The 25,290-nt window shown below is 39.4% G+C and overlaps 1 protein-coding gene across 5 annotated transcripts in view; it reads left to right on the top strand.

The window, feature by feature from the left end:
* Positions 1–25,290, top strand: part of LOC140211678 (A disintegrin and metalloproteinase with thrombospondin motifs 19-like) — a 387,009-nt gene that overhangs the window by 242,601 nt on the left and 119,118 nt on the right. For all 5 annotated transcript variants that reach the window (XR_011889546.1, XR_011889548.1, XR_011889547.1 and 2 more), the window contains 2 exons: positions 395–564; positions 18,532–18,659. Coding sequence is in view for 2 of the 5 variants with exons in the window: in XM_072281716.1 (XP_072137817.1) it covers positions 395–564; positions 18,532–18,659 (298 nt within the window). In the remaining 3 variants the exon portion in view is untranslated. The remainder of the gene's footprint in view (positions 1–394; positions 565–18,531; positions 18,660–25,290) is intronic.

The raw sequence follows: 25,290 nt of genomic DNA, 5'->3' as shown, positions 1-25,290 counted from the left end.
ATTCAACTGGTTGCACCAGCTGAAAAGGTAACCTCTTTTACAATATGTGTCAATATATTGAAAAGAATTCAGATCTAGCATAAGTGGCTGATTTTCCTCATGTAATATGCCGATTTTTTCAAGTGATTTGAATGATGGCTATGGAGAAGATGGAAAACAAAATGGAAAGTAATTTATGGCAAACTTTTCTGCCATGAAAATTACTTATTTGGTCAGGATACTCTAAGGTGAATATGGGAGATCTATCAATGTCAGTACAAAATTGCAATAACTCTTGAGTTGAGATTTATCTTGGAAAAGGTTTGGAAATTATTTACAAGCAGAGCTAAATGATCTAACTTATTGGAACTGCACCTTCTCAACAAATCTCAGACTTATTTTATTTCCATCGCAGGCCAGGTCCTGAAGGCAAAAACTGTCAGGGTTCCCGTGTACAGTACAGGATATGCAGAAATCCCCCTTGTCCAACAGGAGTAGCAAGTTTTCGAGATTTACAATGCCAGTCTTTCAAAAGACCATCATATCAGAAGCATTCGTTGCAGTGGTATGCTGTCACCGATAAAGGTAACTATGCTATTAAAAACTTAAAATATAGTTTGCTCCCTTCAGGCAACTGAATCTATTGATTTCCTGTTAACAATTTTGTGAATTGATAGAATTTGCAAATCTGATATACAGTATATCATGATTGTATATGACAGCTGACAAAGTGGTGCCAAAGTAAATTGGTTATCAGTGACTCAACAGTGATCTCTGAGAAGTCACAGAATAAAAGCCACGTATTTTGTGGCCGATGTTTGATGCCAGTTCTATTAAGTAATGCAGAGGTATCACAGTGGTTCATAGCAACAGAAGTATGATAGGCAACGCCCGTATCACAGACGGCTTGCATTCCCAGAAATAGTACTGCCATTTTCTGTAATGCAAACTTCCCTTTCCCATTGTCCTATGTTACAAGCAAAGACGCTTTCCTGCAGAAATGTTTTTCTCTCATACTGAGCCATTTTATCAGCAATGACAAAGTGACCCACCACTATAACAACTGAAGCCGACACTAGACAAGGGATGAATGAGGCTTAAGCAAAACAAGCAAAAAAGAACAATTCTGTTAATTCTTACTTTCAGTCCCCCAATACTATGATGATAATATTTGGATTATGATTTCAATGCATCAATTAGATTAGCAGCCACAGCCATGCCCTCTCCCATCGAAGGAGGAGACATTTCACTATGCTGTGCTGCCATGCTCTTCAACTGAGAAGCATTTTCACTGAGACACAAGGCTCATGGTTCAGCCAGTGAGGATATCAGGGAAAGGGATGAGTCCATGAAGGAAAGGGCTGCACGGTAGTGTAGAAGTTAGCATGATGCTGTTGCAGTGTCAGCAGTATATATTCAAAGCCGTGACGGTCTAACAGGAGTTTATACATTCTCCCTGTGAGTACGTGGGTTTTCTACAACTACAACAAATAAGTGGTGTAAGGAATTCAGGGTCTAATGGAATAAAGCCCAGTGACTTCATGGAGATGGAGTAAATGCAGAGGGATTACTTTTAGGAGCTCGCCATGGCCGCTGCAGGTCCCCACAATGCAGCGCATCAGCACAAATGCCTCAAAGATGAAGAGCACAACAACATTGCACTCTGAGATGTCTGTTCACAGGCCCTTGGACTGAAGAGGGCATAGCAAAGAGAGACTTGTCTGTGACTGCCAACCAAGTTGATGCAGTGTTGTCATAGCCAGAACTTATTGCCTCAGGAATGGGTAACTAGAAGTAAAAATTGATAACATTTGTTGTTTCTTTAGCATTTTGTGTTCATTTATTTATTTTCCCGCATAAATTCTGTAAGAGCCAATTTTATTCCATGTAGTAATTTGTGATTTCCATAAGGTGAATTTCCTTAATTCAAACGTCATTACAAGTGTTATCTATATTTTCATTGCGTGCATGTTATCCCCAGATGAATAGAATGCATTTGAGTTGTTGACCACATCAGGAACGTGGCTAAGTAATGAATCTTTGATTTTTTTGTATTCTTTCATATCTGGCCAGTACCAAGTAAAGGTGCTATTGTTGCCAGGACTCCCATCATTCTCAGTTTCTGGTCCCGCAACAGCTGAGTGTTGAAGAAATGAGATTGAAATGAAAAGTATTGTGAATTAATTCATGATAGGATGACTCTGATGTCCTAATTTTAACATAGTAGGAAAAGGAGATTGACATCACAATTAGAAATTTAAATAAATTGTAGGAATACAATTGTAATTGTAGGAAGGTTACGAAAACAGAAAATGCTTTAGTTAATCTGCAGCTTGGGTGGTACCTTTGGACAGAGAGTTAATATTTCTAGCCATTGACAATCAATTGTTGACCTTACATATTGAATGGATTTCTGTCTCCATCAATTTTCAGGATTTAATGAGTAATGCCAACAAATCTGTTTTTATTTCAGATTTCTGGCATCTGAAGATTTTTGCCTTTTAGAGGATATCAGGGGAATTGTTTCCCTATTGTCCACTGAGATAGGGGGTGATTGTGCTATGTTGTTAATTGAATTATATTATTCGTTTTAAGAACATAAGAACGTAAGAAATGGGAGAAGATCTCCTCTTGAGCTGGCATTGAAAATTCTGGCTGATCTATTTGATGTTTTCAGCTCCACTCTCCTGATGGTCCCCATAATCCCTAATTTCCCAGGAACCAAAAAAATGAATCCATCTCTACCTTGAATGTACTGCACTCTTTCTGAAACTTTGAAAGAGGTGATGTCATCTGATGTCTGCAAGCTTACCTCTTTCTCAGTTGGAGTGGGACCTGAGTGCAAAATGCCTAAAGAGCTGAATCAGTGCAGATCCACAATATCTCAAGATGAGCTCGAGGGATGCTCAAGATGAGTAGGGCAGCATAGCAGAGAAGTAATGATTTTGATGCTGAAGTACCTGACCATGACATGGGAGGACTTGATAGCAATCAGACTTAAATCTGTGGCATCACAATCTCAGTCAAATAGTTATGGGCAGAGTTCTGGCCGCTGACAGGATTTACAGATTTCAATGGCATGTAGATATATTGTGCAGGCTTTTGGCCATATCTGCCAGGATAAGTTGAAGTGGCCGTTGTAAATATATGTATGCATAATTAACAGAAGGGAGGCAGAGACTCTGTCACGAGGCAAGCAGAAGCTACAAGGAAAACTTAACTCAGAGGTCCCAGCAGCAACGACAATTGCAACAATGCACAGTGATCCATCAGGACGGGTTCAGAGGCAGGGGCAAGCATGGGGGGGGGTGCACACACTACGGCACGAAAGATGAGAGACTCCGGGGAGCTGTATCACAGAGGTCATGACAGAAATAAAATCTAGAGCATGATAGGAGCCAAAGGGCTGTATGTTCCTAGCCATTGAGTATTTTAGGAATTCAGTCTGTTAAATCTGTTTGTGGCAGGGAGGCATCAAATTTTGCTGATCCCCACTGGGGTGACTAAACACAAAAATTGATCACGTGATCTTCTGTATTGGGGTGTATAGTACATTCAACAATAGAAGCAGAAGTACAAGTGTCCACCTGAGTTTTGAAGCTGATGGTCCTTCCTAGTGTGTCGCATCAGACAGTCAGCCATTCTTGTCTGGCGTGTAGTGTCAGGATTGGTCTCCTTTCGGATTAACCGGGTCACGATATGAATGTTCCTGACTCAACCCTTGTTCTTTACGAGGCCGAGTGGCTAGCTTGATGCTCAACCTGGTACGAATGGAAAGCGTGCTCGGGGGGTGGCCCGACTTGGATTCGAACTCGGGAGCCTTTGCTCCAAAGTCCGGTGCTGATGCCACTGTGCCACCAGCCGCCCAAAGTTGATGGTGCAGCAGATGTTTTGAAGAGGACACTGCATCTAATGCTGGTGTGAAGGTGGGGATGGGGTGGTGGTGGAAGCTGAGGAACAGAGACTTGCAGTAGAAAGACTCAAAGTCTGGAGATAGGCAGTTGATTGCATGAGAAAGTTCATAATAAATTTATTATCAAAGTACATATAAGTCACAATATACAACCTTGTGATTCATTTCCTTATGGGCATACACAGTAAATCCAAGAAACGCAATATAATCAGTGAAAGACCACACCCAACAGGATGGATGAACAACCAGTGTGCAAAAGACAACAATGTGCAAATACAAAGGAAAAAATAATAATAAATAAGCAATTAATTTTGAGAACATGAGACAAAGAGACCTTGAAAGTGAGTCTATAGGTTGTGGGCACAGTTGCATGATGGGGCGAATGAAGTTGAAGATGGTTGAGGGGTAATACCTGTTTCTGAATCTAGTGGTGTGGGTCCTGAGGCTCCTGTACCTTCTTCCTGGTGGCAACAGTGAAAAGAGAGCATGGCCTGGGTCCTTGATGATGGATTCTGCTTTCCTGCAACAGAGCTCTGTGTCGATATGCTCAGTGGTGGGGAATACTTTACCTGTGATGGATTGGGCTGCATTCTGTACTGTTTGTAGGATCTACCATTCAAGAGTATTGGTGTTTCCATACCAGGTCACGGTGCAACCTGTCTATATACTCTCCACCACACACCTATGGAAGCTTTTCAAAGTTTTAGATGTCATGCCAGATCTTCGCAAACTTCTAAAGAAGCAGAGGCACTGCCATGCTTTCTTCATAATAGCATTTACGTGCTGGACCCAGTACAAATCCTCTGAAATGATAACATCGAGGAATTTACAGTTGCTGACCCTCTCTAACTCTGATCCCCCCGATAAGGACTGGTTCACGGACCTCCTACTTTCTCCACCTAAAGTCAATAATCAGCTCCTTGGTCTTGCTAACATTGAGTGAGAGGTTGTTGTGGCACCTCTCAGCCATATTTTCAATCTCCCTCCTATATGCTGATTCATACCACCTTTGACTTGGCCAACAACAACGGTATTGTCAGCAAATTTATATTTAGCATTGGAGCTCTGCTTAGCCTCACGTACATAAGTATAAAGGGAGTGAAGAAGGATACTAAGCACACAGCCTTGTGGTGCACCTGTGCTGATGGAGATTGTGGAGGAATTGTTGTTGCCAATGCAAACTGAATGAGGTCTGCAAGTGAGGAAATCGAGATCCAGCTGTACAAGGAGGTATCAAGGCCTAGGTCTTGGAGCTTTTAGATTAGTTTTGAGGAGATGATAGTTTTGAATGCTGAGCTGTAGTCGATAAAGTCCACCCTGCTGTATGTATCTTTGCTGTACAGATGTTCTAGGAGTGAAGAGCCAGTGAAATGGCATCTGCTGTGGACCTGTTGTGATGGTAGACAAATTGGAGCAGATAAAAGTCACTTCTCAGGCAGGAGTTGATATGTTTCATCACCAACCTCTCAAAGCAGTGGATGTAATTCTACTGGAAGGCAGGCTATCGTGTTCTTCTTAGACACCACTGTAATTGAAGCCTGCTTGAAGCAGGTGGGTATTTTAGACTGGTGGAATGAGAGGTTAAATGAGTTGGAGAACACTCCAGCCAGTTGATCTGCACAACTCTTAAGCAATCAATCAGGTACCCCATTTGAGCCTGATGCTTTTTTGTGGGTTCACTCTTCTGAAGGATGCTCTCACATCGGCCTCAAAGACTGAAATCATCAGGTCATAAGGGGCTGTGGGAGTTCATGAGGCTGCCTCGTTGTTTTGACTGTCAAAGTGAGTATAGAAGGCACTTAGCTCATCTGGGAGCGAAACTTTGCTGTCACCTATGTCGCTTGGTTTCACTTTGTAAGAGGCGTTAGCATTCAAGCCCAGCTGTCGAGCATCCTTCAGTGATTCAAGTTTGGTCCAGAATTGCCATTTTGCACGTGAGATGGCTTTCCGGAGATCATAATTGGACATCTTGTATCTTATTTTGAAACCAGACTTGAATGACGCTAAATATCTCAGTAGTTTGCGGATCTCATGGTTCATCCAGGCTCCTAGTTTGGGAAGACCCTGAATGATTTTGTGGGGACACACTTGTCTGTGACTGATTTTTTAAAGTCTGGAACAACCATGATGCATTCATTCAGATCCACAGATGAGTCTTTGAACACAGTCCAGTCCACTGACTCAAAGCAATCCCATAACCATCCCTCTGCGTCCCCTGACCATCTCTTCGCTGTCCTTATCTCTAGAGCCTTGTTCTTTGACCTCTACTTGTGTACTATTAGGGGAGGGACAGCAAGTGATCAGATTAGCCAAAATCCAGTCTAAGAGTGGAACGGTAGCAATTCATAATCGTAGTTTAGCTGTGGTCCTGTGTGTTGGGACCCCTGGTGCTGCTGGTTATACGCTGATGATAATTGGGCAGAGATTTCCTCAGACAAGCCTGAACGATTTGAAATGTGTCTGGATGGGCTAATTCTTGTTTGCTGATGACAACATTCAATATCTTGAGTGCCTGATTAACATAAGCTTTTGGTGGTATGTAAACTGTGGTCAGGATCACAGAGGAAAATACTCTTGGTAGGCAAGTATTACAATTACCAACGTTCTAAGTACTGTAGTTGAGTACACTCGGTGGCCACCTTATAAGGTAAACCTGTGCATCTGCAGATGTATAATCAGCCAATCATGTGGCAGCAACTCCATGCATAAAAGCATGCAAATATGGTCATGCTGCATGTATAGACCAAACTTCAGAGTGAGGAAGAAATGTGACCTAAGTGACTTTGGCCATGGAATGATTGTTGGTGCCAGACGGGGTGGTTTGAGTATTTCAGAAACTGCTGATCTCCTGGGATTTTCACCCACGAGTTTAAAAAGAGCTTGGGTCCTTTAGAGACTTTCAGTGGGCTGTAATCATAACAATCTCCTGGGACTCAGCAGGGGTGAATAAAAAGAAGTGAGGTGGAAGTGGATTGGCCGATGTTGGAGTAATCAGTGTTAGAGTGGCCAGGCTTTAGCCCAACAGGATAGAGTTATAACACTTATATCACTTACAACATTTATAGTTATAACATTTTATCACTTGTAGTTAAGAGCAGTGAATTCTTTAGCCATCTACAGATCCAGCTTCAAAGTAAAGTGATTAAAGTAATCTTAATTATTACGAGGGGTGATTGATAAGTTCATGGCCCAAGGTAGAAGGAGTCAATTTTAGAAAACCTAGCACATTTATTTTTCAACATACTCTCCTCCTGCATGTACACACTTAGTCCAGTGGTCGTGGAGCATACGGATCCCTTCTTTGTAGAAGTGGTCCACAGCAGGGGTGATTGATAAGTTTGTGACCTAGGCTAGAAGGAGATGAGTTATTAACTTCAAACTTTCTGCATTATTACTCAAAGAGCTGAACTGCACGTGCATGTAATGAGAGCATCTTGGACCTCCAGGTGGTCCACAGCAGGGGTGATTGATAAGTTCGTGGCCTCAGGTAGAAGGAGATGAGTTATACAGCTCTTGTTACATGCACTTGCAATTCAACTCTTTGAGTGAAAATGCAGAAAGTTTGAAGTTAATAACTCATCTCCCTCTACCTTAGGCCATGAACGTATCAATCACCCCTGCTGTGGGCCACTTCTGGAGGTCCAAGACGCCAACCTCTACAAGGAAGGGATCCGTATGCTCCACGACCGCTGGACTAAGTGTGTAAATGTAGGAAAAATAAATGTGCTAGGTTTTCTAAAATTGACTTCTTCTACCTTAGGCCATGAACTTATCAATCACCCCTCTTATCTCACTAAGTACTACCCAGAGATTCATTTTCTTGTCAACATTCACAGTAAATACAAAGAAACACAATAGAGTCAATGTAAGACTGCGCATAAACAGAGATGGACAGCAACCAGTCTGCAAAGAGGACAAATTGTACAAACATGATATCTATTTATCTATCACAATGTATAGATATATTTGCATATCTATAGATCTGCCATGTCAGTATCCTGGTAATAAGATAAAGTTGAATACTGGGCAACCTGCAAAAGGCAACTTGCATTCTTTCTCTTCCCCCCCAGCCCCCCAAAAAAAAATTCCCATCAAATTTTAAGCCACTTTTGGGATCTATTGGAATTGTATCCTCTTTTCTAGCTGAGTGCAGTTTCCACAGCATTCAAGCCATTTTGCCCCAAACTAACCATTTGATTAGCATTCCATCCAGCACCCTAAAAAATTGTTCCCACACTTACCATTTTACTGTGGCTTCACCGTTTACAAGATGCACTACAATTACTTACCAAGGCTACTCTAGCAGCATCTTCCAAACCCTCAGCCTCTACCGGAAGGTGCTGGGGACATTGTTGTTTGTGGAGGCTGCAGAAGGACTTAGACTGTTTAGAGAGTGGGTAGAGAAGTTACAGATGGGATATGGTGCCGGTACATAGTCATAGTCATACTTTATTGATCCCAGGGGAAACTGGATTTCGTTACAGTTGCACCATAAATAATTAAACAGTAATAAAACCATAAATAGTTAAATAGTAATATGTAAATTATGCCAGGACCAGCCTATTGGCACAGGGGGTCTGACCCTCCAAGGGAGGAGTTGTAAAGTTTGATGGCCACAGGCAGGAATGACTTCCTATGATGCTCTGTGTTGCATCTCGGTGGAATGAGTCTCTGGCTGAATGTACTCCTGTGCCCAACCAGTACATTATGTAGTGGATGGGAGACATTGTCCAAGATGGCATGCAACTTGGACAGCATCCTCTTTTCAGACACCACCATCAGAGAGTCCAGTTCCATCCCCACAACATCACTGGCCTTACGAATGAGTTTGTTGATTCTGTTGGTGTCTGCTACCCTCAGCCTGCTGCCCCAGCACACAACAGCAAACATGATAGCACTGGCCACCACAGACTCGTAGAACATCCTCAGCATCATCCGGCAGATGTTAAAGGACCTCAGTCTCCTCAGGAAATAGAGACGGCTCTGACCCTTCTTGTAGACAGCCTCAGTGTTCTTTGACCAGTCCAGTTTATTGTCAATTCGTATCCCCAGGTATTTGTCACGCACTTTGGTTGAAGAAATAAAAAGTGTAGACTATTTTCTAAATGGGAGGCAATTCAAGAATCTGAGGTGCAAAGGGACTCGTACTGGATCCTGTAAGGTTAATTTTAAGGTAGAATTGGTGGTGAGGGAGGCAAATGCAATGTTAGCATTCACTTTGCGAGGGGTAGAATATACTGCAAAAACGAGGGTATAACATTGAGGCTTTATAAGGCACTGCTAAGGCCTCCCTTGGAATATTGTAAGCAGCTTTGGCTCCTTATCCAAGAAAAAACGTGCTGACATTGAAACAGGTTCAGAGGAGGTTCACAAATGATTCCAGGAATGAAACGGTTACCATATGAGGACTGATTGATGGATCTGGGCCTGCACTCACTGGAATTCAAAAGAATGAGGGAGTTCTCATTGAAACCTATCGAATGTGGAAAGACCTCGATAGAGTGGATGTGGAAATAATGTTTCCTATGGTGGGGGAGTCTAGGACCAGATGGCACAGCCTCAGAATAAAGGGAAGTCCATTTAGAACAGAGATGCAGGGGAACTTCTTTAGCCAGAGAGTAGTGAATCTGTGGAATGCATTATCATGAGTGGCTGTGAAGGTCAAGTCATTGGGTATATTTAAGGCACAGGTTGAAAGATTCTTGATCAGTCAGGGCATGAAGCGTTATAGGGAGGAGGCAGGAGATTGGGGATAAAAGGGAAATGGATCAGCCATGGTGGAGCAAACTCAATGGGCCAAATGGCCTTATGGTACTATGCTCTTATATTGAAGACTATCCTGAGTTTGCTGTTCCTTTCCTATTGAACCTTCGACATTTTCAGTCAATAAATTCAGTGGATCTTTGCAGTGGTTCAAGAAGGTGCCTTAAGAGTACTAGGAAATGATTAATTAATTCTGGCATTTCCAGCAATGCTCTCATCCCAGTTTAAAAAGCCAATTTTTTTTATATCATTATTGACTTATAGGAGTACTGTTTGAACTCAGGCACGAATTTTGATATGTTCATGAATGTGTTCTTGAAGTTGGCACAGAACGACTTGTTCTGTAAGATAAATAAGAAATAGAGAAACAATCTGAAAAAAAAATCAAATCGGTTGCAGCAATTATCACCATAATGCAGCTGGAAGAATTGACAACCAGCCCAAGTAGTGTGCTCAAATCAATAATAAAGTTGCAAAGACAAATGTTGCTTACAAATTTTATTCCCATCTTTTTATTGCTTTGACACTGGTTAAAGCTGCAGATGAAAAGAATGAGAAGGGAAACTAATATTTGAAACAAAATAAATGTGCTGTGACCTGTTGCTTTGATAGAAAACTTGAAAAAGTAACATTCTCCTTTACATCATTGTCTCTGAATGTATTCCACTGGTAGATACTAAGAGAAATGCTATCATGGCACTATATCACTGACTCACAATGCTTTCTTTTGTGAAAAAAACACATTTTTTTTACTTAGTTCTCATTCAGGCAGCCAAGTTTAGAAAGTCATAACCACAGATTATGTTTGAAGTGTGAAAGGGTATAGCTATAGTACTATTCTTACAACTCTATTACAAACTAAGTGTTCTACAGAACAGGTCTCATATCATAAATACTTCAATAAGATATTTAAGGAAGGTTGAACTTTACAGTTTCTGTTTCTTCTCCTGAATATTTGTGAAAAAAAACTAGACGCAAAAATATCTTTTTACAGTGCAAGAGACAAAATATTTTGCCTAATATATTTTGAAAGAATAACTAGTCTGTGTAAGAACCCATAAGCCTCTGTTTTGCAGTCAACGGTGAAGGAATCACATTAATGGTTCACTTCGCTGATGGTTGCCTGAAGCTTTTGCCCATAAAATTGGAATTATTGGTAGTGTATCTCATGCAGCACCTTGCAGAGATTACCTGCGGCCTGTGAAAGCAAGAAAGCGACTGATTCTTCACTGAATTGGACTGAAGAATTCTAACTGAGATGCAGTGTTATGTTAACATGGAGAAAAAAATCTCATTCAGAAGTAAATGAAGTTTGATTATGAATCTGAAAAAAAGTTATTTTTAAAACTGACAGGCACTAATTAAGCATTATCAGAATGAAACTTTGCACATATAAGATTAAATCTTGAGGGTTTTGAAGTTGTTTGCCAGCCATTATCACTTATGTAATTAAAAAATTACCTACATTTTTATTCTTCAAACTTCTTAAAATTTGCTCATGTGTCATTGGTAATTATGGGCAACTCTGACTTGGATTTCAATGCCCATTCTATCTATGAGTTAGAACTATAGCACAGTCTGTGCAGAAGCAGGCCAATGGTTAATCATGCCAATGTGTTCACCAGAAAAAGTTCTTCAATTTATTTTCTAATGATGATTAGGTTCTTGTTTAGTAAACGTCTCAAGTTGTGGGGAGAAAGCAGGAGAATAAGGTAGAGAGAGATAATAAAATCTGCTATGATAAAATGGCGGAGCTGACATGATGGGCCAAATGGCCTAAATATGCTCATATGTCTTATGGTTTTATTATTTTGACATGATTATTATTAGTGAAAAATCAAAACTTTTCTTTGGGCTTCTGTGTTGCAAGCCATCAAAGTTGCTGCTAGAGATAGAAAATAGCAGAAAATTAAAATTTACTTATTATTAGCAGTATCTTATGACAGTCAGTAGAGATAATCATTTATGGGAAAGTACTCTGCACGGCAGACCAAAAATGAGAGCGTATGAGAGAGTAGCCTGAGCTTATATAGTATTCTATGGTTATTTTCAACTACAGTATTGGATATGTTTATTGATTTGCAACCTCCCTTCCAGAATTTGTGAGCTTCAGGTAACAGTTTGTTCAAAAAATTCTGACATGCACCATATTTAATAAACTTAACTGATGAAAGACTGTGGGCAAATATACAGCCTATTGGCAATCAGTCACAAGGCATAAAGACAGATCAGTTGTTCACAGTATTCTTGATGTTCTCTCTGTCCAGTACATTCCAAATTAAGTTTTAAACATATTAAGAAATTACTTCCACAAGTTTAGTCATGTTAACTTCTACAAGCCATAACTATTACAAGCATATTCTGACCATTTAAATTGTGGAAATTAGTCTTTAATTAAGTTTGTTTTGAAAATATTTGGTTAGAGAATTATAACAAATACTTTCTGATTTCTCTTCACAACAGCTTTCTAATCGGGTATAAAATTCATTTGATTAAGTGTCAAATCCCATGATGTGTTTCAAAATTTACCAATGTGGCATTTTGCTGCATCATGTAATCTTGCTTCTTGTAGATGCAAATGCATACACAGTCATTGCAAATGTAGGTGCTACGCTTCACTGGGCATGAAACAATTTGAGACCTACAGGAGGTGTGAGTCTGTGCTGTAAAAATGGTATGAGCATTTATCCTGAGAAGAGTTTGGGGAATCTCTACCAGGATTAATATCACCCCTTTGAATTAGTCATCCTTGAATCCATGTGGAACAAATGCAAACTTTAGGGGAAAAATGTTGTTCCTTACCATAGACGTACTTGCATTTGCAGACAAAACTGGATTAAATTAGTGTTCTTGATTTTGTTCGAAAGACTGTACTTGTTGTGTATTTAATGTTTCAGTAATATTTAAGTAATGTTATAAATACATTTTTTGATTAAGCACTCTTTGTTTACATAATGCATTGCAGGTCATATGTGGCATATGTTATTATGCTGCCACATTATATGTCGTGCTTCGCTCAAAGTGAAAACAAGTGTACACAAGTTATTTCCCAGCATCCTTGTTTTCCCTTCAATTAGTTTTTATGTTTTGGAGTTACAAAACGGTGGTGACGAGGTATTTTTAAAATGAACCCAAGACCTTATTGTTGAAACGCAGTGAGACATTCAAGTTTTATAAAACAAGCAGTGCAGCATGTGTCTCGGGAGAGAACACAGTCAAGTTTAAAAAAAGGCAGAAAACACACAAATTCGCAGGTTCATAAACAGTGAGTTATAAAAGTAGAAATCACTGTCTTCATCAGAATGTTAGACATGTTTGATCGCAAAAAAGATAACTGGATGTTGTATGCTGAGTGGATTGAGCAGTATTTTAAAGCAATTGGAATAGCTGATGAGAAGTGAGTGCCGACTTTGCTGATGCATTGGGTTTAAACGCATACAGTTGGCTTAGAAATTTGATTTTTCCCACCAAACCAACCGAAATAAGCTTTACTGATATTGCGAAAGTAATGCAGGACCATTATTGATTGTAGAATACTTTAGGTTTTATCAGCAGAATCAAAAGGAAGGGGAGTCCATTTCAGTAGGCATAGTTGAATTGAAGTTCTCGGAGCATTGTCAGTTCAGGGAAGAACTTAATGGTGCACTGAGAGATTGTTTAGTTTGTGGAATCTTACAAGAAGGAATTCAAAAATAGCTCCTAACTGAAGCACAACTTACATAAAAAGAGCAATTGAAATATCTGAATCAATGGAAACAGCAGGATCACAAATGAGTTGCAGTCTAGAATGAAAGTGAGTGTGATTAAAATTGTAACACCTGAACAGAAGCCTCCCTGGTTGATCAAATTGTATTACCTTTGTGGTAGGGGCTCACGTAAACCAGACCCATGTGGGTTTAAAAATGAAACTTGCAGAACATGCAATAATGAAGGGCACATACAAAGAGCCTGTCAGGCAGATGAAAATAAATGGACTGCACAGGGAAGAGAAAAGGCTAAAAAGTCAAATTGCAGTTTCAAAACAGAGCACTATTCTGCATGCTGTTGATGAAAAATCTGATAATGATGAGAGTGACACAGGACTGATAGCCTGAAGGTGTACCATGTGAAACCTGACAATTGACAAGCGATACGGCTTGCACCAGAAGTGAGTAGCAAATTAATTAAAAGGAAATGAAGATCACCCGTCTACAGATGAAACAGAAGATCGCCCGTCTACAGACAAAAAGGAAGGTCACCCATCTACGGACAAAAAATTGTGATTGGGCACTGGCTTGGCTGTTCCTGTCATTCCACAAGATGAGTTTGAACAGCATTTCAAAGATACTGAATTGAAACCTGCAAATATCCAACTAAGAATATACTGGAAAAACGATAACTCCCATGGGAATGACATTTCTAACAGTGAATTACAATAGTCAATGAGTCACATGTTGTAAAAACTAAAGGGCGTGCATTGTGGGGACGTGGTTGGCTAAGACAGCTACAACTGGATTGGAAATTCATCGACTATTTGCATGCCACATCCCCTGCAAAAGGGTTAACTGAAAGCGAATTAAGAAAATACGGGATAATGGCACCACGGTGTTTAGGAATAACATTAGAAAACTCAAACATATCAAAGGTAAAATTCTGTTAAATGAAAGTGCCACTCCCAAATTTCACAAAGCCTGTCTGATTCCTTATACATACATGTGTGATAAAGTAGCCAGTGAATTAGATCGCATGGAGGCTGAAGGAATTCTTTCCAAGGAGAGTGGAGCCCCATGACCAACACCTGTGGACTCAGTTGCCAAGAAGAATGTATCTGTCAGGATCTGCGGCGATTTGAAGGTCACTGTTAACTGAGTACTGAAACTAGATTAATGTCCCCTGAGGATATCCTTGCAATCCTTTCTGGAGGGAACCACTTCAGGAAAGTGGACTTAGCTGAGAGCTACCTACAGATGCAGACGAAGAAGAGCCGAATGTGTTTCTCACCATAATCACTCACAAAGGGCTTTATTGCTATAATAGGCTTATTTTTGGAATCACATCTGTGCTTGCTCTCCAAGAGAAAGCTTTGGACTATGTGCTGCAAATCTGCCCAGGTACTCAGTGAACCTGGATGTTATCATTGTTGCCAGTAAGAATGACAAGGAACATCTCCAAAATCTCAAGGCAGTGACAAAAAGAATAGAAGATTAAGGGCTCAGAGCATGACACAATACCTGTGAGTCCTTTAAACCAAGCATCACTTACTGTGGTCACACTATCAATGCACAAGGATTACACAAATGTGCTGAGAGAATTCAAATAGTGGTGGATGCCCAAGGCTAAAGGATATGTCACAGTGTGGTCCTTTTGAGGATTTCTTGATTACTATAACATGTTCCTGCTAAACAAGTCTACTGTGCGCCACCCCTTGAACTCCATGATACAGACTGCAAAGAAATGGCAATGAACAAAGCAGTGTGAGGTGGTTTTACAAAAGGTAAAGGAAAATGATGATGTCAAAGTTCAAAGTCAAATTTATTGTCAGAGTGCATACATGTCATCACATACAACCTTGTGGTTCTTTTTCCTGCGGGCAAACTGAGCAGATCTATAGAGCAGTAACTGTAAACAGGATCAATGAAACTGTGCAAGTGCAAATATAAATAAATAACAGGAGCATAAAATAACAAGATAAAGAGTCCTTAAAACATCGGTTGTGGCAACACCAGAAATAGAATGTACTTATCATCTTTTGTACAAGAGCCTGATGGTTGAAGGGTAGTAACTGTTCTTGAACCTGGTGGAGCAAGTCCTGAGGCAGCTGTACCTTCTTCCTGATGGCAGCAGCGAGGAAAGAGCATGGCCTGGGTGGTGGGGACCTTTGATGACGGATGCTGCTTTTCTACAGCAATGTTTCGTGTAGCTCAATAGTTGGGAAGGCTTTACCCATCGTGCACTGGGCCGGATCCACTGCCACATTTTACTCGCACATAATGATCCATATCATCCAGTGAACCTTGCCATGCACTGTTCAGGATGCCAACACATCCAGAAGAAAGATGTCCACAGCTGGCAGAACCACTACCTGCAGTCCCAGAGTCAACTGTACAACCACTATAGTGGAGGCCACAAAACCTGAAATTGTTTCACTGCCACAAGTCTCACCTGTCAAGCAAAGTGATCCCCCTTGGCAGGAAAGACATTATCCCACAGGAGAAAGAAAGCCTCTACAACAATTAAATCTTTAGGCTTTAGGCCTGAATGGGACAATTTAAAATTTGCTATGATGTGGATGTGTACATTGTAGTTATATTGTATTGTATACTGTGTGTGTATATGTATATTCCACTCAATTACATTTATTATCAAAGAATGTATAATTTATACAACCGTGGGATTTGCTTGCTCACAGGTAGCCACAAAGCAAAAAGTCCAAAAGAACCCAATTAAAGAAAAAAAAGAATAAAAATAAAATTTTGGCGATCCTTCCAGAAAACATGGAAATATAGGGAAGACAGGCAGTAGCAATGGGTTGAAGAAATACCAAATTATTACCATCCACAAATCCATAAGGAAGCTCATATCACAGTTTAAGGGGGGTCAGAGATGACCTGGGACTCAGGACAGCTGGCATTTTTACAGAATTCCCTGTGAATGCAGAGCAGTGTATATTGGGCACATGGGACACACGGTGAAAACCGGCATCAAGGAGCACAGGAGGTGTATCCATTTGGGTTACCCGGAGAAAACGGTGGTAGCAAAACATTGCATTCGCAATGGCCATAGGATTGACTTTGATGGCATAAAACGACTTTGCCGCACCAATGGCTTTTGGGACCACCTGGTGAATGAAGCCATTGAAATGAAACTGGAGGAAAAGAATTTTAACAAAAGACGGTTTTGCTCTAAGTAAGAACTGGAATTCAATTGTAAACAAGTTAGAACAGCAGAAATCTGATTTGATGAGGACTAATCAATAAAGGAGGGACAGTCAACAGGGGTATAAATACCACCGGATTAGACACACCCAGGCTCAAGAAGATCATCCTGTGATAGTGCGAATTCCACTGAATCAGGAAAGTCATCTCTGAAAGTTAGAAGCACCTTAAAAAAAAGGGGGTCTGTGTCAAAAGTGTACTAGGAATGGAATTTCAGCTTCATGGTTTCAGAATACAGGGAAAATTGCATTCTAATGTAAATCCCAAAAGGTTGAAGACCGAAGTTGGTGAGTCTGGAGGGAGTGGACCCAAGGTCACTTATGCGAGTCCAGGTTGGAGGCCAATGTTTGTGAGTCTTTGGCCAAGGACTGGAGGCCCGAAAACAGCCTGTACTGTGGTTAGAGGACTGTGTGTGTGTGTATGTGAGAGAGAGAGAGAGAGAGAGAGAGAGTAGGTGGGAGGGGCAGGAAAGGGCTTTGTTTGCTGTGGTTGTCTTGTTTTGTTCTGTCATTGTTGCTGCTTGTATTGTTCTGCTGAACATCGTGGCCTTGCTATGTTAGTGCCAGAATGTGTGGTGATACTTCTGGTCTTCCCCATCGTGTCCTTGGATGTGTCGGTTGTTAACATATTCAACGCATTTCACTGGATGTTTCGATGTACATAGGATAAATAAATCAGAATCATAGGGAACTGAAGGACAATAAGCAGTTAGAGTGATCAAGAGAGGCTTGCATATAACTATAGGTCCGTGAATATGCCATTCCTGCTTTATTTCAATCCTCTCAAAGAATTTGTGAATGATCTCACCTTGCTCCTGATCAGATAAATATATATATATTTTTTTACAGTTGGAGCAATTTGAAGAATGCTCTCGTTAGGAAGCAATATTCAATACATTACATTTTTACTTGCAAAATACCAGTCCAATGTTCGAAAAAGCTAATATATTAAAATAATCATATTTACTTTTCATTAACCAAGGAAACTGGAGGAAGAGTAGGGGACATTGCATGGATCCTGATTCAGTGAACAGATAAAAAAAAAGCCCTGAGGTATCAATTCCAGATTAATATGTACGCTTTTGCTGGAAGGTCAGATCAGAGTTAGCTGTCTATGTTCTGGAGCCATATACCAGTTGTGAGTCAGCACCTTCAGAAAGAGAAGTGGAAAACTCGCACAGCTATAAAGAACACAGAGATGTTAGATATTTGAGAGATGTATCAGCCTTTTAATAGCTTTATGCAGTACGAAACAAGTCAAAATTGAGTATAACTTTAATTCTAGATTCAACAACTGTCCTCAAATCTTATTTCAATACAACCTGTCAGAATTATATTCCCACCATCTTCCCGGGTCTGTCTGTTTCATGTACCAGAGACCACTGACTTCACAAAAAGTATTCAGTTAGTGCATTTTAAGACTCAAAACTGAGTTGTAGATTTAGATTTGGTTTATTTTGTGATGCATTTTTACTGAGGAAATTATACAGTACTTCAGATATTAGTCAATACATATGATTGTGTCCGGGTGAAATTCTAATGCAAATTATTTTAATAATTTATAGTTCATAATAGCTATGAAGCATTGACCTACTTTTGAACTCTAAACAATATTGCAATTATTGCTAATGTTTCATGAAGTCTTAAGCTTATATGTTGTGGTACACAGGTTTATAAAATATAATGAAGTGTGAATTCTACCAATATGGTGTTTTGTTTGATTATTGTGATATCAAAAGGGGAAAATAGCCACTCGAGTTGTTAAATTTCATAGTGGCACTTAGTTTTTTTTTATATTTAAGTACCTAAATAAGTATAGTTTTGTCATGGATATTGGAAATTCAATAAAAATCAGCTGAAGAACTGTCAAGTTAAATGATCAAGACATACTTCTACACAAGGCTTGGTTATATAGACGAGACTAATGTATGATGTGTTATATATTGTTTGATTTCCTGTTCAGAGGAGCCTTGTGCACTCTTTTGCTCTCCCCTGGGGAAAGATCAACCGATACTGATCTCAGAAAAAGTGCTCGATGGAACGCCATGTGGTCCACATGAAGCAGACATCTGTGCTAATGGCACATGCCAGGTATGTACAATAACATCAGAAAATAGCAACGGTTAAGTTCAATGCTGCAAATAATCATTTGTTACTCTCTTTTGAAATGTGCAGGTAATATTTTAACAGGCATAAACAACTGCAAAGCAGTGTACTTTAAAACATTAATAATTCAAAACTATAGAAACTACAATTCCAGCTGTTTAATATCAATACAAATACAGAATCACAGAATTGGAAGAAAAAAAATAAGTCTTAGTGGCACAAGAAATTTATTTTCTTGGATATTCTGCTGGAGATTTTTTTTTACAGCCTTCAGCATTAGAGGGATACTAGATTATCATTTCTCAATTGAACTGATTTCTTAACACCACATTTCATTGAAGTTGTCAGGATTAGATACTGATACATTCAGGGGAGTTTTGCACTAAAGATCAGAGATGAACTTTTATTTAATTATTTTAACATTGTTCAACAAATTTTAAAGTTGTTCAAGTTTTAATTTCACATCATAAATAAGGAATAAAGTTTTATTCATAAGGTATTCACTTGACCAGATGTATCCTGGGATATCCACTTTGTTGACTACTTGTTAAAAGGCACAAAGAAAATACAAGGCCACACTTTTAGAGTTGTTATGGCGTCATTCAACACTGCAGCTAGCTCTTCAGGCCAGTAGGTTCACACTAACCATGAGGCAACCAGTTACACTAATCTCATCTCATTTACTCCCCAACATTGCCATCAACTTCTCCCAGAATTGACCTCTCACCTGCGCACCACAGACAATTTACGGTGAGCATTTCATTTACCAACCCATGTATTTTAGGGATGTAGGAGATCCGTGCACCTCGAGAACATGGAAATTCCACACTGACAGCACCAGAGAAGAGGATTGAAATCAGGTCATTGAAGCAGTGAGGCAGCAGCTTCATAAGCAATACTACTCTGTTATCACAACTTAGATTTTCCTGCACCGAATATCTTTACAAAAAGAGGAGAAAAGGAGATGCTAATAATTTGACATGCTTAAAGATAAAAAAATCCCTCTTGCTTGACCAGATGTGTCGTATTTATTAAAGAAGGCTACAAGGACAAGGAAGTGAACTACAGGCTGGTGATGGGAAGGTTACTAGAGGGATTCTAACGGACAGGATTTATTTCCATTGGCAAGACAAGGACTAATGTGGGATAATCTGCATGGTTTTGTTTGAGGGAGATTGTGTCTCACAAATTTGAAGGGGTTTTTGAGAATGCGACCAAGAGGGTTGATGAAGGCAGGGTGGTATATGTTGTCTCCATGGATTTGGACAAGGTTCTGCATGCTAAGCTGATTTGAAAGATTAGAATAAGTGGGGTCCAGAGTGAAATAGCACAATATGAGCTAGGAGGCAGATGGTGGTAGTGGGGTGTTGCATTTTCAGATTGGAGATCTGAAAACAGTCCTCCATCCCATATTGTTTGTTATACATATTAAAAATTGGAAGATAACACTAAGTGGCCTAATCGGTAAGCTTACAGATGACACCCAAACTGGTGGTACGGTGGATAGTGAAGAAGGTTGTCTCACATTTACACTAGAACCCCGATTAACTGGGAACATATGCAAAGGAAAATAATGGAACTTAACGCAGGCATGTGTAGTTAAACCAGACCTGGATGTTCACAGTGAATGGTAGGGCCCTGGCAAGTGTTACTGAAGAGAAAGACCTCAAAACTTTCCATAATTCCTTGAAAGTGGTGACACAGGTGGACAGAGTGTGGAAGAAGAGGTATCATATGCTTGCCTTCATCAGCTGAGGCACTGAGTGTCGGATTTGGAGCACCACCTTACACTCTAGTGCTACAAGGCTGCATCTCTGCCAGTTGCTCAACAGCATTGCCCCTCCTTAAACCAATTATGCAAAGCCTTGTGAAAAATGTAAATAAATACTATTGGAAAAAAAATTAAAGCATGATACCAAAAATTAAACCTTAATCTGGTATAAAGCTAGGATTTGTAGTCATCAAGATACAACATTTTTTTTCCAGCAAAAGACTTATTTATCGGATATGCAATTCAGAAATTGATCAGAAGTTCACTTATTGTGCATGTCATATGATTAAATTTTAGCACATGTAAACTTTTAAAACAAATATATTAAGGCAAGGAGTCTTCATTCATATAAGTGTTGATGACCTAAAATCAAACCAGATGACTTAAACACAAGTAACAGATCAGTAACTACACTTATGAAGTGCAGACTTTTCGTGAAAATATTCCTATATCATTGGTGCATTTAAATCCAGCCGTATTTTTTAGTGCTATGGATTTCCAAGTGTCTAAAAATGAGCACCTTTGAAGTAAAGTACTGCAATGAATGCTCTTGGACTGTCTGACTAAAAATAGCAGCAGTAGAAGGCGAGTTTGGCAAAGTTTAAAAAATGACAACAATACCACCATAATTTCAATGATAGTGATGTTAAAACTGTTACCAAACAAATTTATGAGGACTTTTTATTGCAAATTACAATAAATGTCACAGGGTAGACATCCCAAACTTTAGCCCTATCTATCGTAAGTACTTTTTCATGATGAACTAACCTCAGGTGTTTACATTATAAGAAAGGTATAAAGACTACATATACCACAAGAAATTATTCATTTTGCAGATAACCATGATGAAAACCTTATATTGGAAGCAAAATAGTACCATCACTAATACAAGCATGTTTTCAGATAAATTACACAACTACTAAACTCAGGTTCATAACAAAAGAACCACAGATCGTATTTATGGTTTTTATAACAATCATCAATCTTGGCTTTGCTGGGATTCTCTAGTATTACAGCTAGTCAGACTTAGTGTTGGATGAGAGACTCCTCATTTCATAGTATGAAAGGTGTTCTCGCCCTTCAAAATGAAGTTTGAATAACATTTTTTAAATTATTTTACCTTTGTTTGATTTTTATTAAATTAATGACTTGTAAGTAATTTTGTGCTTTAGTGGATTTTAACTTTTTAATCTGTTAACTTGTTTATATTTACATAAATTTTAAGTTTTTAAAGATATTTCAATTTGTTTAAAAAATCTCTCACCCTTGGTATTAGCCAATCCCCATGCCCTGCTTTGATTCCAGTATTTCCTGCTCTGTGTCACTTGAAGCTTCATCTCTTGATCTTTGCTAGGCAGTTCCAGGATCCAGAGACGCAGAAAAATTCCATCGTGCATTTGTGTGAGGCGAATGTGCGGATATGGAGACCAGTGATTTAATTTGCTGGATCCAGGATAATTTCCACCATTGTAGATGACCACTGCGATCACCTTAAAAGCCATAGTGTGATACAGCACAGAACTTAGCCCTCCACTGACTCAATGCTGACATTCAAGTATCTACCTTACCAGTGGTTGCCAAACATTTTTAGGTTAGTACCCCTTTGGCTCCCAGACCACATCCCCACTCTCCCTTTCCCGCCATTACATGAAATCTATGAAGAGTTCTGATTTATGATGCACAGTAAAATAGGAGCTGCAAATTCAAAGCAGTGACAAATATTTGGAAAGGTTATTCAAATATATATAAAGCTTCAAATAAAATTATGCCTTTATTTAATGACAGCAAAAACAATTTTCACTAATAATTTTAGAGCATATGTTAGTAGTCAACTGTCCACCACTTCATTGCTTTGTCACCTTTCAGTGAGATGGATGGGCTTGGCACAGTGATATCAGCTTCTCAACTTCAGGCTGAGTGTCACTCAGAAGGAGTCTCAGATCCCCTCACTCAGTAATTTTCAATCTGTCTCATTGCTTTGAAAGATGTTGGGTAACTGCACTGAAACTGCGCTCACTAAATATGATGTTGGATGGACATTTGATAATATCTTGATCTTTCTCCACAGTGCACAATAAAGTCCAAGATTTCTTTCTGCAACTACAAGTTTGATTATTTGAACTTTTACTTCAGCTCAAAGTCATTTTGTAGCAAGATTAGTTCTTCCTCCATCCTTCCTGCTAATTCCTCATCATAAGTTTTCAGGAATGGATTTATTACCCAATCTGGAATGTGCATCAAGAGAAATTCCAAAGATCTCTCTTACATGTCTTTATGTAGCGTACTTGAAGATCATCATCTGGTATTCTTTCTTTCTCTTCCAACTCAGAGAGGTTAGGAAACTCGAAAGTGTTGCAAAAGCCAACGTTGTAAATAGGGTTAACGTGGACAGAAATGTGGTGATTTGACTTTGATAAGATTCACATCATCTCCTTGCAATTGAAGAATGAATTCATTAAACTTTATGAATAATTCTGACAAATAAGCAGTGTCAAGCCTAATATTCTTGAGTTGATTACAGAATGAAGCATTTAAGTCTTCAAAGAATTTTATCGCAGTTTGAAAAAGCACGTAAAAGCATCTCCTGGATTTTCCTTTTCGAGAGCCACCACACTTCTGTGTGCAACAGAAAGCATTCAAACTGTTCATCATTCTCAAAAAAAAAGTTGAGAATTAAGAACTTGAGACTTGACTTTATTTACTGCTGTGATAACAGTATTTAATGATTTGTGCAGCCGATGACATAGGTTTCTTACAACCAGATGTTGTCTGTGGATTACGCAATGAATGGTAAATATGTTAGGTAGAGCTTTTCTCAAGAAAGTAATAACCTTACTGTGGTATCCTGTCATTGATTTTGCTGGAACTGTTGCACAAGCAAAAATATTGGTGAGCGGAATGTCCTTCTCTTTGAAAACTTGCTCAACAACCTGAAATATTGAACCCCTCTTTGTATCTTTTTCTAGTCCGATTGAAAATAACAAATCTTGAACCATGATTTTGTCTTTTATAAAGCGAACATAACCAAGAAGTAAAGATCCATCGATTGTCAAAGTTGACTCATCCAACTGCAGAGGAAATTCTGTTGTCCTAATTATGTTGCAAAATGTGTTTCCCACATTCTCAGAAATTTCATCTATTCTTTGAACAGAGTTGTCGTTGAGTGGAATCACTTTAATTACTTGGCGTGGTGACTTGTGCAAAATTGTACTCAGAACCTTCCTTACTGCTGGTAGAATCAGTTCTCTCCAATTGTATGGAGCTTTCCAGATTTAGCAATGAGCAATGAAACGTATGAAGCATGTAAGCCATCTCGGTTTTGTTTTGAAGTGCTGGCAAACGTGTTTTGAAGTGTTTCCAATTCTGAAAGCTGTCACAAAGTGCCTGAAAATAAGCCAAGTTCTTATTGCTTTATCAGAGTATTTTCTCTTCAACTGTTCAAAAATGGTTTCATTGCCTCATTTGAAAAAAAACTTTCACACAACATGCAAACTGACTGCTGTTGCTTACCTGGTGCTGGTATAAATCCTTATTTCAGATACTCCACACTACACTATCTACGCTTCATTATTATTCTCGGTTGCTTCTGCCATTTTTGTTAGAAGACATAAGACATGGGACCTGAATTACGCCACTTGGTCCACCGAGTCTGCTCACAGACAATTTATTAGCCCTCTCAAACCTATTTTACTGCCTTCTCCTTGTAATCTTTGATGGTCTGACTGATGAAGAGTATATCAATCTCCACTTTAAATATACTCACTACCTTGTCCTCCACAGCCATCCATGGCAGTGAATTTCTCATATCCACCACCCTTTGGCTAAAGAAATTCCTCCTTATCTCTGCTTTAAATGGATGTCCATCTATTCTAAAACTGTGCTCTCTGGTCATAGAGTCACCAACTATAGGAAACATCCCCTTCACATCCACTCTATCTTGGCCTTTAAATATTAGATAAGTTTCAATGAGATCCCCCCACATTCTTCTAAACTCCAGTAAGCACAGGCCCAAAACCATCAAGTGCTCCTCATATGTTAATTGGTTCATTCCCAGAATCATTCTTGTAAACCTTTTCTGGACCCTCTCCAATACATTCACATCTTTTCTTGGATAAGGAACTGAAAACTGCCCACCATACTCCAAGTACAGTCCAACCAATGCTTTTTAAAACCTCAGCGTCACACCCTTGCTCTTTCCTTCTAGTCCCCTTGAAATGAATGCTAACACTGCATTTGCCTCCCAAGTCCCTTTGCACCTCTGGTTTTTGAATTTTCTCCCTGTTTAGAAAATAGTCTATACCTTTATTCCTTCTACCAAATTGTATGAACGTACACTTCCATACACTATATTCTATCTGCCACTGCTTTGCCCAATCTGTCTAAGTCCTTCTGCAGACTCCCTGCTTCCTCAACACTATCTGTCCCTCCACCTATCTTGGGCCTACTTTATCATGTGCCTCCAAGTACCCCTGAAGCCTCATCCTTAATAATGGACCCAACACCTTCCCAACCACTGCTAAGTAGCCTATAATTGCCTCCCTTCTTAAAGAGTGGAGTGTTACGTACAATTTTCCAGTTCTCCAGAACCGTTCCAGAAACTAGTGATTCTTTAAAGATCAATACTGATGTCTCCAGAATCTCTTCAGCTACCTCTTTCAGACTATGGGGTGTAGTCCATCTCGTCCAGGTGACTTATGTGCCTTCAGGTCTTTCAGTTTCCCAAGGACCTTCTCCTTAGTAATAGTGATTACACTCTGTCCCTCATACTCACAAATTTCCGCCATAGTGTCTTCCACAGTGCAGATAATGCAAAAATTATTTATTAAGTTCTTCATTCATTTCTTT

Source organism: Mobula birostris, chromosome 17 (genome assembly GCF_030028105.1).
Source record: "Mobula birostris isolate sMobBir1 chromosome 17, sMobBir1.hap1, whole genome shotgun sequence".
Classification (NCBI taxonomy): Eukaryota; Metazoa; Chordata; class Chondrichthyes; order Myliobatiformes; family Myliobatidae; genus Mobula; species Mobula birostris.
Note: the sequence above shows the minus strand (reverse complement) of the source record. Positions and strands in the feature narration are given on the sequence as shown.